Source organism: Megalobrama amblycephala, linkage group LG13 (assembly GCF_018812025.1).
Source record: "Megalobrama amblycephala isolate DHTTF-2021 linkage group LG13, ASM1881202v1, whole genome shotgun sequence".
NCBI classification, from domain to species: domain Eukaryota; kingdom Metazoa; phylum Chordata; class Actinopteri; order Cypriniformes; family Xenocyprididae; genus Megalobrama; species Megalobrama amblycephala.
In genome coordinates this window covers 37339234-37359118 of record NC_063056.1, presented here as the reverse complement: position 1 = coordinate 37359118, position 19885 = coordinate 37339234, and the positions used below count along the sequence as shown (strand labels likewise).

At 35.4% G+C, this 19885-nt stretch overlaps 1 protein-coding gene across 3 annotated transcripts in view; it reads left to right on the top strand.

The window, feature by feature from the left end:
* phldb3 (pleckstrin homology-like domain, family B, member 3) overlaps window positions 1-19885 on the top strand; it is a 32638-nt gene that overhangs the window by 9941 nt on the left and 2812 nt on the right. For 2 of the 3 annotated variants that reach the window (XM_048153177.1, XM_048153176.1), the window contains exons 3-14: window positions 245-393; window positions 1354-1464; window positions 1542-1679; window positions 1769-1897; window positions 2658-2825; window positions 6537-6647; window positions 10192-10293; window positions 10397-10478; window positions 12690-12861; window positions 15406-15490; window positions 17762-17899; window positions 19551-19758. In XM_048153177.1, the coding sequence (XP_048009134.1) occupies window positions 247-393; window positions 1354-1464; window positions 1542-1679; window positions 1769-1897; window positions 2658-2825; window positions 6537-6647; window positions 10192-10293; window positions 10397-10478; window positions 12690-12861; window positions 15406-15490; window positions 17762-17899; window positions 19551-19758 (1591 nt within the window). In that variant the 5' untranslated portion in view covers window positions 245-246. The remainder of the gene's footprint in view (window positions 1-244; window positions 394-1353; window positions 1465-1541; window positions 1680-1768; window positions 1898-2657; window positions 2826-6536; window positions 6648-10191; window positions 10294-10396; window positions 10479-12689; window positions 12862-15405; window positions 15491-17761; window positions 17900-19550; window positions 19759-19885) is intronic. The other variant, XM_048153178.1, reaches the window with a different exon arrangement.

Here is a 19885-nt window from a genome sequence, read left to right as displayed (position 1 = left end):
TCTCACCTGAGAATTAAGACCTGTTATGTCAAAAGTTTTGCAGATTAATCTAATTAAGAAACATCCAGAAGACAACATAAGCTGGTTACCAGTCATGTCTGAGGACAGGATTTCACTTTTACCATGTTCAATGCAAGTCAGCTTGAGCATCTGTTATTTGACCCTTGTTTGCAGCCTGAATTACTGTAATGTGTAAATGTCCCATACCTCCATACTTAACTAGTCTCCACTCTTGTTTAATTAGACATGCCCAGACACAATATGGATACACAGAGGAGCCAGTGGGAGCCTGTCCAAAGATCCCCGTGGATCATGCGAGTGGCTGTGGAGCAAAGCCCCGCCTCTTCGGGGGCGGAGTCAGACACAGAGGGCAGCAGCACAGAGAGCGAACAGGTAAATGTTATGTTGCCTTCTAAGATGCCTTCTTATAGCCAAAAAGCAGATTTAACTTTATATTATATTATTTATTAGTATTATTTCAAATTTATATTTTGTATTATGCTGCCTCTTAAGATGCCTTCTTTTAGCCAAAGAGCAGATAACACATTATATTATCTTATATATATATATATAATTTTATTATTTATATATTATATTTATATTTTCTATTATGCTGCCTTCTAAGATGCGTTCTTTTAGCCAAAGAGCATATAAAACTTTATATATATATATTTATTTTATATATGCTATTATTTTATGTATTGTTTTTTATATTTTTATTTTTAATGCTGCTTTCTAAGATGCTTTCTTTTAGCCAAAGAGTTGATAAGATTTTATATTATTTTATATATATATATATATATATATATATATATATATATTATTTTTTTTTTTACATTATTTTATATTATGCTGCCTTCAAAGATGCCTTCTTTTAGTCAAAGAGCATATAAAACTTTATATAAATATATTTATAAATCTTTATATATATATATTTATTTTATATATACTATATTATTTTATATATTATTTTTAATGCTGCTTTCTAAGATGCTTTCTTTTAGCCAAAGAGTTAAGATTTTATTTTTATATATATATATAAAATGTGTGTGTAAATATATATATATATATATATATATATTTTTTTTTTTTTTTTTTCAATATTTTATATTATGCTGCTTTCAAAGATGCCTTCTTTTAGCCAAAGAGTCGATAAGATTTTATATTATTTTATATATTTATATTTTATTTTATGCTGCCTTCTTTTACCCAAAGAGCATATGATATTTTATTTCACATTTTATATAATATCATTATTCAGCATTGTTCAAACAGACATTTCCATCTTATAATCAGCCCTGAAACTTACCTTACGTTTCAACCGCATCGGTCTCTCATTCTTCATTTTACCAGTATCGGGTCAAACAAGTAGACGGAGACTCAGCAAAGCACCTGATGTCACCCTCGCTGCTGCAGCAGCGCATCACAGAGCTCGACCAGCAGAGGGAGGAGCTGAAAATAGAGGTGAGCAGAGAACAGGTGTGTTCTCACCAACAACTCACCATGCAGCGAAATTGACCCGTGTGTTTGCTCTTCTGCAGCTGCAGCTGGAGGTCGCCCTGCTGCGAGGGGAACTGCAAGCAGAGCAGGAGCGACTGTGCAGATACACAGATCAGCTGCAGGTGTTGCAAGAGAAGGACAGTCAAAGAAAGAGTCAGCGCTTGGCCAACAGACAGAAGGTCTGTATTTACGATGTTCACAGCTTGATTTACACATGATGCATAAAAAGCCTCATTTGTGTTTGAGCTGAAAACGTGCATTCCTTCAGGAGCGTGTTAAGCTGGAGGAGCAGCGTCTTAAGGTGGAGAAGATGAAGAGGAAGTGTGAGGAGATGGAGAAACAGATTCCTTCACAGCCAGAAGACCAGCGGGAGCAGATGCTGCTTCGGCTGCAACAGGTGATGACAAACTAAGGGTGGCTGATACCGCAGCCTGAATTTTCAGCATCATTACTCCAGTCTTCAGAAATAATTCTAATATGCTGCTCAGTTGTTGTTAATTATTATTGTTGCTCAATTATTAAAGGTTTGGTAAGCAATTTTTTTCATAAACACTTTTTTGTTATACTGGTTGAAACTCTCTTCACATCCTGATAGCAATCTATAATAGAAGTGGTCTAAATATTAAAACATGTACATATATCTTCTGTGGAAGTCTCAGGACCAAAACATGTCCAATTATTGCATTCTGTCCGAATGCAATGATACAATGTCCTATCCACCTGTCCACATATGTATTTTCATACGCAGACATCACGCAATACCCATCAGTAGGGCTGGTTATTGACACAAATTTCATGATTCAATTTGATTTTGATTCACAAGCTTGCGATTCGATTCCGATTTGATTTGATTCGATATTGATTATTCGCTTTGTAATCGCTTTCGCGGTACTTTGATGTCATACACCGATCGGTCTGCCCCACTTCAAGTCGACCACACCTCAAGATTTCGGAAGGATCCTGTGACACTGACTTCTGACTCAACCAATATCTTGGAGTCGGTAGTTGGGACTGACTGACCAATGACAGAGGGAAAGAGTGTTGTTTTGAAGCTTCAAGTCATTATTTTTGCAATTTTGGTGCAGAGAAACAAAAGCTTGACTGCATACTCCCTTATAATTTTATGAGAATTTTGTCTGCATGTGTTTTGTTTTCAGGACAAAGATGCGCTGGAAGCCACAGTGCGAACATTTGAAGACATGGAGTTTCACATTCTTGAACTGGAAAGTGGAGTAGAAGATGAGCGAGAAGGAGAGAACGGAGAGAGCGAAACGGTCATAGAACGAGAGATAACCAGAGTACAGCACACACGTAACACATCTCAGGTCAGCTGAACAACTTTGTTTTAAGAAATGCAGTTTATCTAACTCAAGTTTCAGGCTAGTTTAACTAGATTACCAACAACTCATCATGAACATGATCATGATCATTTATACTCCTGTCTTGTAGAAACTATTGAATGGTTCTAATTTTTTTTTGCTGAAAAGTTCATGTTTATTACTATACAAGCATATCACCCTTAGTGGTGCAAAGTTCATGCCAAATCAGAGTTGTGAGTCTGACTTCAAGTTGCAGTTTTCCAATTAGAATGCAAGACTTCCTGTTGAATGGAACATAGTGTATCTTCACTACACATTGATGTTTGCCAAATTGGACACTCTGTTTGGCTGTTATGTCATCAGTAGAGGCAGACCGCCACACTGAGCATGAGCATAAATATTGCTCATGCTGACAGAGCAAACATAGTCACATGATGCAGTACACAAGGTAATTACGTCAGGGGCCAAAAAAGAGAGAGACTGGACTGACTGAGAGAGAGAGTCGGTTTACATGGAGCTCTATGGCGACTGTTTGCAGTGATGCTCATATAAGCTGCTTTAATTCAAATTAAAATTATAGACTCACAAAAATGTGTGTATATTTATAAAAATATAAAAATGAATAATATAAATGTAAATTAATATTTTAAAATATTGTTAATGTGCATTATGTGTAATTATATTACATTATATTATAATATAGTTTGCCTTTTAAATTATAATAAATGCAATTAAATTTATATTTTTAAATATAATAGTTTATAATTTTACTGTTTTTACTGTAATGTTGATGAAATACCATTCAAATAATATTTTTAATATTTTAAACCCAATTTTATTTTTTTATATATGTATTTATTTCACACACATACATCACATACATGTTTCTTATGTTTTATATATATATATGGTTATGTGTGTGTGTATGTATATATATATATATATATATATATATATATATATATATATATATATAAAACATTTATGATATTCATACATCAAATCTTATTAATAATAGGTTTTTAATTAAATAATTTAGTGTTGCATTAACTAATGTTAACAAATACAACTTTTGCATTTAACAGTAAGATTAATAAATACTGTAGAAGTATTGTTTTTTCTTAGTTTATAACTAATGTAGTTAGCTAATGTTAAAATTAATCTAATTTTAAATTGTTACCATAAAAATGAGTAACAGTTTAATCTTTGTCTTATTAAGTGCAAACAATAAGTGCAACTATGCAACTATAATCACAGTCCTCTCACAATATACAAAGTGCAAATAGAGACCATTTTTTTCTTCAATCATGATACAGAGCTGAAAGATGGTTACAACTACACAGCCCAGCCTGATATAGCTTTTTATATTGGGAGATATGTGCATGCATCAGGGAGCTGCTTTCAAAATGTGGGGTATTTAAATCGTGTTTGAATGCGTGCTTGTGTTTCGCGATTGAGTGTACTCTGTGAATAGGGAGTGGCGGCGACCGTTATCCAGCTGAATTAAATGTTTTTATTTCTATAAAAAGCAAAATGACAGAGGAGGCATAATGTAAATGTAGTGGTGACATATTCTGTCCTTATTTCACCCTCACACTCCGCCATGGCAATATCACTCACGAAACAGCTTTTTACCTCAACGAGAGATCTCATCACACCCCTATATGTATATATACACTATATTGCCAAGAGTTATGGGACGCCTGCCTTTATGTGCACATGAACTTTAATGACATCCCATTCTTAATCCGTAGGGTTTAATATGGAGTTGGCCCACTCTTTGCAGCTATAACAGCCTCAACTCTTCCGGGAAGGCTTTCCACAAGGTTTAGGAGTGTGTTTGTGGGAATTTTTGACCATTTGTCTAGAAGCGCATTTGTGAGGTCAGGCAGTGATGTTGGTGAGAAGACCTGGCTCACAGTCTCCGCTCTAATTCATCCCAAAGGTATTCTATCGGGTTGAGGTCAGGACTCTGTGCAGCCAGAAGCATTAAGAGTTCCTTTCACTGGAACTAAGAGGCCAAGCCCAACCCCTGAAAAACAACCCCATACCATAATCCCCCTTCCACCAAACTTTACACTTGGCACAATGCAGTCAGGCAAGTACCGTTCTCTTGCAACCACCAAACCCAGACTTGTCCATCGCTTTCAAAAATTTGGAGGGGTGTCCCAGTACTTTTGGCAATAGAGTGTGTACATATACAGTGCTTCCCACACATAGACTTTACATGGGCGGGCCGCCCACGTATAATAACGGCCGCCGAAGTATATTTGGAGACACACTTTTATTATTTTTATCCTCTTATACTTTTATATCTGCCCAATATAATGAAACCATCCGCGATCGATTAACTAATCGTTTCATACCTGCTCGTTATGTGTGCGTCAGAACTGTTTACCCGCTGACATTCCCACAGGCGCTGCATTTTGCAAAGTCACAAGGCGGCGCTGTTGCGCGTTCTACAAGTTCGCGCAACAGCGCTTCAGACTGCTTCAAAGTGATTCTGAATCAATGAAAAGCGCAGATTTATGCCAAGCGATTGCTAATGAACTCAAGGTGATGAATTATTACAATGTCTACTTTATGGCCTTTATATAAAATGTTTTAGACGATTGTAAGAATCTGAAGGATCAGCCTGCAATAGTACAGACATTTCAAAATAAGAGTCCCGGTGTATTTCGGGCTTGTTTATAATCAAGTCACACGCTAAGTTTTTTCTTTTTCTTTTGGGCATTATTGGTATTTTGGTTACACAATAAATTGTATTTAATTTGATTTCCATTTAATTCATAGTAAATTATTGTAGTCTCCCCCACAGGAAGAAAAGACTAAGAACATTATTTGACACATATATTATTAATTTTATAAATTTTACTAGTAAAATCTGTGTCCCATTCACTGAGAGAGACACTATATGACAGCAAGGAGAACATAGGAAAAGGTGAACCATTTAAATGCTGTAATTTTGCATAATTTAAAATGCATAATAATGCATAATATTAGTATGTAATTAAATGTAATATGCTATGTAATTAAAATCAATTTCAATAAATAAAAATACTGTTAAAAATCACACATTATTTGTTTGTCACATGTAGTAGACCATTTTTGTGCCGTGAGTAATAGGATTTTTTGCCCGGCTACCACCGCAAGTATATTTCAAACCTGTGGGAAGCACTGATATATATATATATATAAAAATATATGGACATATATAAACAAATGAAAATAATAGCACTAAAAGGGTGTTTAAAATATTAAAAATATTACTTTTAATTGCATTTGATCAACAGTGTTGTAAAAACAGTAAAATTGTAAACTATTATATTTAAAAATATGAATTTTAATTGCATTTATTTTACTATTTATATGTAGATGCCTCTATTGAGAATAACAGGAGTGATCTAGTTTTGTCACGTCATCCCACCGCTGAAGGTGAGAGTGTCAGAGCAGTCCATAGGTGCTCATTGACTCAGCTGCTCCCTATGACAGATCTCTGACCCTGACCTGTCAGCTCAGTTTGCTGGGTGGGCGGCACCACGCTGGCTATCCTCTCTCTCTTTGAGCAGATTATTCCATCAGTGCCACACAAACCAAACCAAGAATTTAATGACTCCTTAACGCACCAGGCTGAAGCTTATTGCTGAATGTGTAGTTTTCATATGAGGTTTCTGTTCATGCTGAAAACATTTTAACGATCACGTCGCTGTCTTGCAGGAACGAGTCCAGCAACTAGAAAACCAACTGAAGGAAATGGAACAAGAAAAGGATAAATCTTTGAATTCCCTCAGGCAAGAGAGAAAAGAGCTGCTCCACAAGTCTCAGAGGGTAAGACGTCCTATACGCTTCTTCTTTAGTAAAGGTAGAAAAGTAGGTTTTCACATTTTCTGAAAATGTGTGTGAAAACTCGTATCTCTGTGATCTTCTGGTCTGTGTCTCGGGTTCCTCCTCCAATTTGCTTCTGTGGGTTTTTTCACCTGTTCTATGGTGCAGCAGGTGAAAATTGTGCATCTGATCACTTATTAAAGTACCCTCATCAACATCAACACCTCTCATCAACCAGTGCTGTTATCATTAATAAAACTAAAAATACTAATTACATTAGTTACAATAAATTAAATGTTTACAGAAAGAAAATAGAATATAACAAAATGTATTTTATTTTAGTTGCGAAGGAAATTGTAATTTAGTTTAAATGGTGAAGTTGCTAAAGCTTAAACAGAATTAAAAAAATAATAAATTTTAGTTTTTCATTTAATATTAACATTTAATAAAAAAACAGTAACACTTTACAATAAGGACTCATTTGTTAATGCATTAACTAGCATGAACTAACAATGAACAATATATTTGTCACAGTATTTAATAATCTTTGTTAATGTTAGTTAATAAAACATTTCATGTTAGTTCATGGTAGAGCTGCCCCCGACTTTTATTCATTTATGCCATTAGTCGACTAATTGCACATATATATTAATTGAATTACTTAATTTCTTACCAACATACTGTAATTACCACAAGGACCGGTCATTAACGATATGTACCTCACAGACTGCACCACTTCCTGTGGAGTTTTTGTTTTTTCTGCGACTAACCAACTAATACATTTTAGTCGACTGAATCAACAATATTTTATAGTCAAGTCACCTTTATTTATAAAGTGCTTTATACAGTACACATTGTTTCAAAGCAGCTTTCCAGTGAAAACAGGAACAGCGTTGTTCAGTGTTGATTCAGTTCTGTTGCAAAGATCATCAATTATTAAATTAGTTCATTTAATCTATAAAGCAGCTGTTATAGTGATTATAGATACCCTAAAGTCAGGGGAAAAGTAGGTGGAGGAATGAATTGCTGATAGGGAAGAGAGAGTCAGAGAGGGCAGGATTCCCAGAAAAGGGCAGGACCAGAGGAACTGTGAGAGAGGAGAGAGCGAAAGAGAGCAGATATCCTACAAAACTCAACACACGTCTGGTGAGTGTTTCTGTGTGTACTTCAGGAGATGTATATCTGCTCTGTTACATCAAATTCTGGCACGTAGATGCAACAGATCAGGAAAGACAGAGGGAATGCGGAGAAGGATTTTCACAGAAGACAGGATTGAGAATAAAGCAGCTGTTAACTGGTAACATGACGGACTGTCTAACTGAATTATGACTGATTTGTCTGCATGTACGGTCTGTAGGAAATAAATACGGGAATGTGTTCCTCGCAGTCGCTCATGTGTCTGTGAGTCAGAGGGAGGGATGCTTAACTTAAAGCTGCAGTACTGTTTAACTTCTGAACTACTCTGATTAGTGCCAAGTCAGTAATTACTAGTACAAGTACTTAAAGTTAAGCCTGCAGTGTTTGTGCTCCATGATTCCTCAAATCATGTGTCTTATTGAGGACAGTGTTATTTTTGTATCATTACTATATTATCTATTTTAATGTTTATTAATATTTTGCATTGGTTTTTATTGTTATATTTTCCATTTTAATTTTAGTTAAAGGGGACCTATTATGCCCCTTTTCACAAGATGTAATATAAGTCCCTGGTGTCCCCAGAATGTGTCTCTGAAGTTTCAGCTCAAAATACCCCACAGATCATTTATTATAGCTTGTCAAATTTGCCCCTATTTGGGTGTGAGCGAAAACACGCCATTTTTGTGTGTGTCCCTTTAAATGCAAATGAGCTGCTGCTCCCGGCCCCCTTTCCAGAAGAGGGCGGAGCTTTAACAGCTCGTGCTTCGGTTGCTCAACAACAACAAAGCTGGAGAATCTCACGCAGCCAAAATGAGGATTGTCAGTAACGGTGTTCAGCCTTACATTGTTCAAACCGGAGTCGACACTGATGGAGAGACTCAGGAAGAAGTTACAACTTTTAGAATGAAACTTGACGTTTCTGAATGGTTAGTGGATAAATTTATGTAGTTGCTGTGGTGTTGATTCAACTCATCCACTAGCATGTGCCGTCATGTTCATCTTTTGAGCAAATCCAATGTTGAATTGATCCTTGTTTGTGAATCAGCATGGTAACAAAACTCTACTACAACAACTCTTCCTCTTCTCTAAAGCAGCCCAACATGGCCTCAGCCCTTTGTTGTGTGTTCCCAGGGGCAGGGTTTTTGTAAATTTTGGGGTTTGTGATGTCACTAACCCGGGAAGAAGCCCGGGAAGAAGTCCCTACCCTCCCTACCCTTTTTGGTAAAGAAAATATCTCCCTTTGCATTGAACTTTGAGCGTCGTAACTTTGCAGATGTTGTTTATGCTCAAACAGCAACATTACACACTAACTAAAGTTAAAAAAGTGAGATCGTAATCAAGGACCCCTTTAACGTTTTAGTAATTTTGTTGCGTTTTGTTAGTTTTTGAATATCCTTTTAATTAATATTAGTCATTTTTAGTAAAAAAAAAAAGTTTGCTTTTTATATTGTATTTCATTTCTGTTAACTTATTTTAATGAATGTGAATGTTTTTTAGTATTTTTAGTTTTAACAATGACAGCACTGGTTGATGAAGAGGTGTCTTGGTTCTTTACTAAGTGATCAGACGTACCATTTTCACCTGCTGCACCATTAAACAGGTGAAAAAATCCAACAGATGCACACTGAAGGAGGGATTTTCACACAAGACGGGAGGAAAACACCTGGAATAACCCAGAATGCCCTGACAATCATCCAGAACAACCCAGTTTTGTGGCACAATTAATATAGCAACTTGTTAGGAATGTTTTTTTTTTTTACTTATAAATAAAAAACACTATTTTAATGAGACAAAGGAAGTTCCCAAAATGCATAATTCATTAAATTGCATAATTCTCTTCTGAGTTTTATGATTACAAACTGAACAACTGCCTACTAAGATGCCTTCTTTGCATCCATTATGGGGAAAGGACGTCCTATAATGCAGAGGTTCACAAACTATTTAATGTATATTTTTTTTAGACGATGAAAAGCTAAAAATAATAAAGTACCTAAAAAGTATCAATAAAAGTAATTCAGTATAATTGAAATGATTGTGTTACGCAGTATTTGTGTGTGCTGTGTATTTTTATGCTCCTCACATTTACAATAGCAACATTCTAATGCCAAACTCTATTGAAATCAGTTGCGAATGGTCTATTTCTATGGCACACAATTGTTGGCTATGTAAACAGCATGGCAGTGCACTATGTTTTACAACAGAGCCACTTTCCTGTATGAATGTATTTTAATGTCTTATTGTGATCATTTATGTTTTGGTTATTTATTGTCTTAATAATTGCTATTATTATTATCTTGTAGCCTTAGGTTCTTCTGTAATATTTTACGTCTTTATGTAACTAATATTACAGCATCGGTCAGGACGTGTCTCTCACTCACATGCTAAACATCAAGGACATTTGCCTTTGTAGATTTTGAAAGAGAAGAAGCCGCTGACTGATTGGTCCAACATCACCGGATCCACCCCCTGCATGATGTCACTCAGCCCTCTGACCATTCACAAAGCAGCACAGGTACGCTGTGAGTGTGCATTTGATGGTTTGACATCTAGACCTTTAGTGATTCATGAGTTTGCTGCGGTCAGCACATTGACTGTGTTTGAAACCATGTTCCTAGGAATCATTGAAGGAGACGTCCAGTTTACCCCGCAGACGGAGCTCGCATAGGAAAGTCTCAGATAGACCTCTCTCTGCGCAAGGTGAGCAAGCCAGTGAGCTTTATTGCAATGATGCGTGTACACAAATATCTGGTGTGATGAAATGCGGTTTAACTGGCGCTCAGACGATAAGTAGGTCAAATAGCAACACAATTGTGCAAAACGATAAATTCACAGACAACAAGCAACATGCAAAACAACTAAACAGAAAGTACAACAGCCACACGGCATGACAGTCCTGCATGTCGTGGCTTATTAGTTGTGAAAAGCTTTTGTCAGTGTTTTCATTAAGGTGTGTCCGTGTTGCTGCAACATACTGGAAAAGCGAGTGGAGCCACTGCAATTGCACACAGTTGTGCTTTTGTTTGTCTCTAATAATCCCGGCAGTCTTGTATCTCATGAAGGAATCGATCAAACAAAGACAATCTTTGGAAACAGTATCTGTGTGTGAAGGTGCATATGCTTCTTTCCTTCTTTCCACTACTTTAGTTAACATGATCTAAGAATGAACAATACTTATACAGCATTTATTAATCTTATTTAATGTTAATTTCAGCATTTACTGATACAATATTAAATTTAAAAGTTGTTAACATTAGTTAATGCACTGTGAACTAACTTGAGCAAACAACTAAGGACTGTATTTTTATTAACATGAGCAGAGATTAATAAGTACTGTAACAAATGTATTGCTCGTTGTTGTTTCATGTCAGTTAATACATTAACTGATGTTAACAAATGACAAATGACTTATTGTAAAGTGTTACCAATTCGTCTATAAGAAATCTTATGAGTTAATGATTGAATTATGGGATGTGACTTCATTTTATTGAACTTCCTGTTTGAAACCACCTTTTATATGATGGAAAAGGGATGGGAAAATACTTCCAGGACTATAAATGATGTTATCGAAAATTTATTTCGAAATGTTGCAGTTGCCAAAGTTAACAGTGTGTGTGTGTGTGTGTGTGTTGCATACAGGTTGAGACACAGATGTGTGTTAGGGTTAGGGTTAAAACTAATTTGTTGCACAAAAAACAAGTCAGCCTATTAAGAGTGACTGAACCTCATTTCATAACTCATCCTGCTAATATTGTTGCTTCTGTTTGATATATTGCTTGTGTTTCTCCTCTCATGAAATCATGTGACCTCAAAAAAAAAATTATTTAGAATACAGAAAACTTTTTTTAGGATTTTAAAAGATTGGTAAAATCTCATTGTCATTACTGTAAAGGCAACATTTTGATTTTTTTTTATAGATCACATTATTTATTTTATATATATACATTTTTCTGATAAGGTGTAGACTGCAAACATGAGGTCCAAAAATGAAAACAACAGTGCGGTACATTTTAAACATACAGAAATAATCAAAATAATGTAAACGTTCCCTGATATGTAAAATACAAGAAAGTTAGTTAAAAGGGACTTATAATACTCCTTTCACAAGATATAAGTCTCTGGTGTCCCCAGAATGTATCTGTGAAGTTTCAGCTCAAAATCCCCCACAGATCATTTATTATAGCTTGTCAAATTTGCCCCTATTTGGGTGTGAGCAAAAACATGTTGTTTTTGTGTGTGTCCCTTTAAATGCAAATGAGCTGCTGCTCCCGCCCCCCTTTCCAGAAGAGGGCGGAGCTTTAACAGCTCACGCTTCGGTTGCTCAACAACAACAAAGCTGGAGAATCTCACGCAGCCAAAATGAGGATTGTCAGTAACGGTGTTCAGCCTTACATTGTTCAAACCAGAGTTTTTGTTGTAGTCCTTAAAAAGAGATTTCTGTAAAAGAAAATATCTCCCTTTGCATCAAACTTTGAGCGTCGTAACTTTACAGATGTTGTTTATGCTCAAACAGCAACATTACACACTAACTAAAGTTAAAAAGAGTAAAATCATACTCAACCGTCCCTTTAGGTCAAAAGATCACAGTGGTTACAACATGAAGATGTAAAGATAAATAGATAAACTAAATAAAAATAATAAATAAATTAAAAATTTACAGAAATATGATACAGTGCATTCATGCAGACCAGTATAAAGTGATCATGTTCCCAAATCCAAGTGATCTAATTCATGTTTCTATTGTCATTATTGGTAAATCATAATCTTTCAATGTATAATGCTCACCAGCTCACTTAACCACACATCAAATGTTGGAACCGTGTCCATTTTCCACCATCTCATTGCAACAACCCCATAGTACATAAATGATTGAATATAAATGTAATGTGTCCCGTTGCTTTCATTTGTCAGTGTTGGTGCGAATGACTCCAGACAGACAAACCTCAGAGGCTTTGTCACCTCGCCTTCCTCATCCCACCCACAGACTGAGTAATGGACATTGTAATGGGCTGAGATCAGCGCAGAGCGATGGGAACGGCTCTCACGCACCATGCAACAGTGCCAACACCTCCCGCGCACCCAGGTGAGTGCCAAAAAACGGCAGCCAGGCTTTGTTTTTGAATTATAATACTAAATCATCTGTATGGGTTCTTGTAACAGGTGTGTATAAGTTCTTGTAACAGGTGTGTGTTTACATGGGTGTGTGAAACCTTTCATTTGAGGTGTATGAATCTGAGGTGTTTGTGAGTAAACTTATTAAAATGATTGCATGTGGGTGAATTCTGTGAAATCAAAAGAACAGTTAAAAGAAATTAACACTTTTCAGTCATTATTTCATTCAAGCCCGTATGCTGTCATTGTTACCCTGGAACATAATAGGGGAATTTACACTATTTTTGCACTTTTTAATGCAGCTTGTTTCCATACAACAACAATTTCTAGGACTGTCAAATTTAAACAAATACACCATACACAATACACAAAAATACACCATAACAGTACAGTAAAAATAGTCCATATGACTCGTGTCTTCTAGTCTTCTGTTCTGAGTCAAAGCATTTGTGTGAGAAATAGACCTAAACTAAGTAAATCACATACTAGTGAGTCATGTTCGGTTATGATGCATGTACACCAATAAATCACATCAAACCTGGCACAAAATTTCATTGCTTGGCAATAATGGCTTTAATTTAATTCATTTTCTCTATCTCTGTATTATAATGTAGCATTATATATTGAAGTTGTATATTTAAGTATATCCAACTTTATGCGGATACATACAGTACACTCCCATAAGGCGATATATAGGCTACTATATATACAATATATATATATATATATACAGTACAGTCCAAAAGTTTGGAACCACTAAGATTTTTAATGTTTTTAAAAGAAGTTTCGTCTGCTCACCAAGGCTACATTTATTTAATTAAAAATACAGTAAAAAACAGTAATATTGTGAAATATTATTACAATTTAAAATAACTGTGTACTATTTGAAAATATTTGAAAACATAATTTATTCCTGTGATCAAAGCTGAATTTTCAGCATCGTTACTCCAGTCTTCAGTGTCACATGATCCTTCATAAATCATTCTAATATGCTGATCTGCTGCTCAAGAAACATTTAATGTGTACAATTGTACAAAATATTTGTGTACAATATTTTTTTTCAGGATTATTTGATGAATAGAAAGTTCAAAAGAACAGTGTTTATCTGAAATCTAATCTTTTGTAACATTATAAATGTCTTTACTGCCACTTTTGATTGATTTAATGCATCCTTGCTGAATAAAAGTATTCATTTCTTTAATTTCTTTTCAAAAAAATAAAAATAAAAATTCTTACTGACCCCAAACTTTTGAACGGTAGTGTATAATGCTACAGAAGCTTTGTATTTCAGATAAATGCTGTTCTTTTGAACTTTCTATTCATCAAGGAATCCTGAAAAAAACCTGTTTTCAACATTGAAAATAATCATAAATGTTTCTTGAGCAGCAAATCAGCATATTAGAATGATTTCTGAAGGATCATGTGACACTGAAGACTGGAGTAACGATGCTGAAAATTCAGCTTTGCATCACAGGAATAAATTACTTTGTCAAATATATTTAAATAGTACACAGTTATTTTAAATTGTAATAATATTTCACAATATTACTGTTTTTTACTGTATTTTTAATTAAATAAATGTAGCCTTGGTGAGCAGACGAAACTTCTTTTAAAAACATTAAAAATCTTAGTGGTTCCAAACTTTTGGACTGTACTGTATATATAGCAAATCTCAACTGCTTGATTGTTTGTATCATCACAAAATGTAACTACACTGAAACAATGGTAACCTAAAAATGGTTACATCTAAATTAACTAGTTCTATTCAAATCAAAAATATTATTTAACGTCTCTGAATCAACCTAAATTTATTTTTTAAACCAACAAAATTCATTTTATGTGTTAAGTCAGGTAGAAATAACTCTTTAAGGTAGCATTTGCAGGTTGTCACTGTTTTTACAGTGCATATTATATTAAAACTGGATATAGAAGTAAATCCAACTTTTTCCGCATACATACAGTACACTCACATAAAGCAATATGTGCTATAATATAGCAAATCTCCACTGCTGGATTGTGTATATTGTTGAAAAATGCAAAAACTATATTATCATCCAGCTCTAATCTAGTAAATGAAACTATAAGTCATGAAAATATTAAAATATAAACAATAACACCATGATTTTCTGTAAAGCTGCTTTGAAACTATGTGTATTGGGACTCTTTTTGATCCACTGAATGACAGCATATGGTTTTGGTACGACATAATTACCATTTTCATTGTTAGTTCATGTTAACAAATCTTAACAAATGGAACCTTATTGTAAAGTGTTCTGTAAGTAATGATTGTGTTTGTTGATGTAATTATGAATGAGAGCTCTGGCTGGTTCTGCTGTGGGAACATTTTATTTTTTTATTAAAATCCACTTATTAACAAACAGAAATAAATATCAGAACCACCTCAAACTAGAGTGAAAAAGATAAATTAAATAATTAAAACAAAAATGAAAGTAAAATACAACAATGATAATAATAATGCAAAAAAATCTGATCACGTGACCTTTCGTCTTTACAGCCCTCAGAGCCTCTTGGATTTGGTTGAGATCGAACGGAAACTCAGAGAGGCCAAAGCAGAGCGGGAACGTCTGCTGAAAGAGAGAGTGAGTTACTGACCCGACACAACCACAACAATACTGATCATAGTATCACTGAAAACATACAAAACCGTGAAATACATGAAGAATTGGCCCTTGGACATCATCAGTGTTAAAGAGCTCACAAGAGACTTGTGTTTGTTTGTTCTTATAATATCATTTCAACAAAATCACACTCACTTTCATGCTGACTCTTGTCTTCAGCTGTGATTCGGGTGCATATGATCACGTCTTATTTTTAGACCAGCTGCATGATTTTTCATGCAGCAGTTCCATAAATAACATTTACCTTTGCATTTACTCATTTAACAGATACTTTCATCCAAAGTCACATAGAAAGATCGTCTGATCAAAGTTATTCAATCTAATCATAATTATTTGAGATATTAGAAATAATTGTGCAGTTTAAAATTCTATCCCATTTTGCCCAAGAATATAAAAAACACAAAGATAGTCAAAGGTCTTGAGGGTTTAATCAGACTGCATTATATTATGTTATATTATATTATAAACAAATTTGTATTTAGATTTTATTTACATATTTCTAATTCATTTAATAATCACTTTCTTTCATTTTTCTTCGTTTTTCATTTTTGTTTTGTAACTGCCATTTTGACTGTTTATGTTGCTCTTAATTAATTTAAAATTTTGTATTATTTTCACAGCATTAAATTAAATTAAATTATAAGGGCCTATTTTTTATAGTTTTGTTATAGATTTTTTTTATGTGATAGTTTTTATTATTATATATGATTCCAAGTACAAATATAGCTGCAAGCAGCAATTACGGGGCCAAGCACAAAAACGGCACAAGAAGCCAGCCAACATGGCTGGGAGCATCAGACCAACAGCAGCAGTGAGCAATTAAAGACCTATTAAGATAATTTTAGGCAAAATAGCTGAAAAATGATAAAAAATGAGGATTTACTGGTTCATCACTTTTGACCAATAGGTGGTGCTGTGACCAAATTAATGTGGTATGGTCAGAGTGAGGTGACAATGACACTTGCAAAGTTTGGTGTCAATATGTCAAAGCATTGCAGAGATAAAGCTTCAAGACTGGGTTTTGCATCATGCCTCAAATTCGTTGCTCCGGTATATGAAAACGGTTTGACGTATCGACTTGAAATCCATAACTTTTTGGCGGCATTGTCTGAAGATGATACGGTTTGATTTTGGTGAAAATCAGAGCAAGAGTCTAGGAGGAGTTTAAAAAAGTAGGTTTTCAAAGAAAAACAATACGGCGGACAGGAAGTTCATCCGACTTTGGCAAATTTGATATCTATGTTCTCAGTATGACCCAAGGAATCTACTGAGACCAGTTTCATTACAATCGGTGAATATAGTCAAAAGTTATTAGCATTTTTGTAAATTTTGTTATAACTTTTGACCACAAGGTGGCGCTGCGCCAAAACTTTTTGAGTATTGTCTATTTTTGCAAGCACTACGTACAATTCGTTTGCGTGTTTTACGAAAACGGTTTGAGGAATCGACTTGAATTCCGTAACTTTTTGTCGGCATGGTCTGAAAATGATCTGGTTCAATTTTCGTGAAAATCGGAGTAACGGCCTAGGAGGAGTTCGAAAAAGTAGGTTTTTCAGAAAATTCAAAATGGCGGAAAAATTATCATGACGGAAAATGACGTCATAGGGTGCAATTGAATCGTCTTGACCCAAGGAATCAGAGGAAAAAATATGGTTCAAAAGTTATTAACATAAACATAAGTGCAACTTTGGACAGCTGGTGGCGCTAGAGGGATTTAGTTCCTCCAAATTTGCTATGGACATAGTTCAGACTGTCCTTTTTACCATACGGTTCTATGGGCTGCCATAGACTTCCAGAGCGGAAGAAGAAGAAGCAGAATAATAATAATAGGAATGCCAACGGATACAATAGGTGCCTACGCACCTTCGGTGCTTGGCCCCTAAAAATAACATATTTGGCTTACACTGTAAGTGACATAAAACAGAATTAAATCATTAATCTTATTCATTTGTATGAAAATTAATCATTTGCACAAAATTCATGATCGACACAGGCCTACTTTGAAATAAGGAGCATTGCAAGCAGTTTGCCATAAGAGTCAGCAATTACCTTAGACACAATCCCATGTTTCACATTAAATTAGGACACAAGCTTGAGATTTTTGTTATTGAGCGCTGCTGACTAAATTTGGCCGGTTCATATGTTGTTTTTCCACCAATGAAAATATTTCCAAACTAATCCAATCTAACGCAGTCTGACGGCAGTTTCACGTCTCCGTTTGTCTCGATGCAGGAGGAGCGTCAGCGGCTGTTGGCAGAGCAACACAGACAGAAGGAGCTGCAATCTTTAAAAATACAGATGGATGCATCAAAACTAGAGCCACATGCTGAGGAGCGGCTGCAAACGGACTCACCGCACAGGACACTGGAGGTACGTCTGATGATTATGAGACTACTAAAATAAACTACACATCCTGACATCATTTAATCGCTCTTATATATTATTTTCTTACTTTCGTGAAACACAAATGAAGACATAAGGCAGAATGTCCGAGCTTCCGTTTTACATCAAATGAAAGTGGATGGTGATATATATACTGTCAAACTCAAAGTCCATATGACTCATACTTTATATTCCAACTCTTCTAAAGTCATATGATGCTTTGTCAAGTTAAGTCACATTTATTTATATAGCACAGATTGTTTCAAAGCAGCTTCACAGTAATAAACAGAAGATAACAGGGTTAATGATGCAAAAATAATCATGAAGCAAATTCAATTTCAGTAAAGCAGCTCTACAGAAGACAGTTGCATTATTTAGCTCAAGTCGGATGTAGTGTTAATTCAGTTCAGTTCAATAATAGTGTCAATGTTGCAAAGTCAATTTCAATTTTGTTGCAGTCAATTTTAATTTCAACTTTGCAACAAATTCAATTCAGCTATAAAGCAGCTCTATAGCAGACAATAGTTTCATCATTCAGCTCAGTTCAGATTTAGGTCCTGTTTCCACCTTGCATTAAGATGCATTTTCTTCAATCTGATCACAAGTGGACGACGCTAAATACAGGTGTAAATGGGGTCTAAAATGCTTTGAGCTTGTCCACTTTTGATCACTTCCAGAGGTAGTTGAAAACACATTTGATTGCTTTCGTAATGGAAACGCTCATGTGGTCAAATGTAATCGAACAGCCACTAAAGACCACCTACTCTCCACCTACTGACTTCATGTGTAAACATTATGGGAAGTGCGCTAGACTTTAAACTTTGTCTGCTGAAGCCCCAAGTTTGATTTGAAGACGAAATGCATACCAAGCACAATGTTCTCTCACCATTCCTGATTTCTAACACACACTCACAGCGTTCAGCCGGTCTTGCGGATATCAGAGCAGAAATTAAAGCTGCTGCTCTCCGTATTTTTACGTCGTCTCCAGGTGCGTTCATATGTAAACTGTGTGAGCTTATTTCGATTAGATCGAAAGATCTGAAAAAGCTCATACATTTACCCGCCCATAAACCCTCCCCTCGAAGAAATCAGGACAGAAATGGTTGAAATTGGACAAAAGAGGCGGATTAAAACACCAGGTGTAAACGGGAATGCGTCTCCCTCATCTACTTGTGATCCGATCAGCCAAAATTACACCAGGTGTAAATGAGGCCTGAATGTCAATTCAGTTCAGTAACAGTGTCAATGATGCAAAGGTCATCCATTTAAAAAAAAATTGATTCAGCTATAAAGCAGCTTTACAGAAGACAATAGTGTTGTTATTCATCTCAATTCAGTTCAAGTTTTGTTCTCATCTGATTGTGGCAGTGAAGTCAATTTGATAATATTACTGAATATGAAGTGTCTTTTGTGTGACCTGAAAATCATTCCTTCTGCTATGGATCTCAAATCTTATGAATAAAAATCTGAAAAAAATCCCTCATTAAATGTCATATACTTTACTTTTTTTAACTCCATTCTGTAGAATCTGTTTGCCCGCCCAAAATCAGCACATAAAATGCTGTGTGTTTCCACCTAAACATTTGTATTTTCATTTCGATTGTGCTTTAATCGTGTTTATTTCCTCTTGTTCGTGCAGCAGGGTGTCCCGCTTTCTCTGACGGCGAACTTTGACCTGCGCGCTCACGTGGAGTCTCTGGGTCACAACGTGACGGGGTGCATGGGAGTTAATTTGTCTCCCCGGCGGTGTGGCGGCTTTCTAACCAAGCGTGGAGGTCGAGTGAAGACGTGGAGGAGGAGGTGGTTTATCTTTGATCTGGACCACCAAAGACTGGCATACTACACCGGTGAGGAAAAGAGCGGCACGTCACGCAGAAATAGAGCAAGAGAACATATTACAACACATCCGTTAACACAGAGTTCATGAATAGCTAATAATTATTAAATTAAACGTAACATTGTAATAAACACATA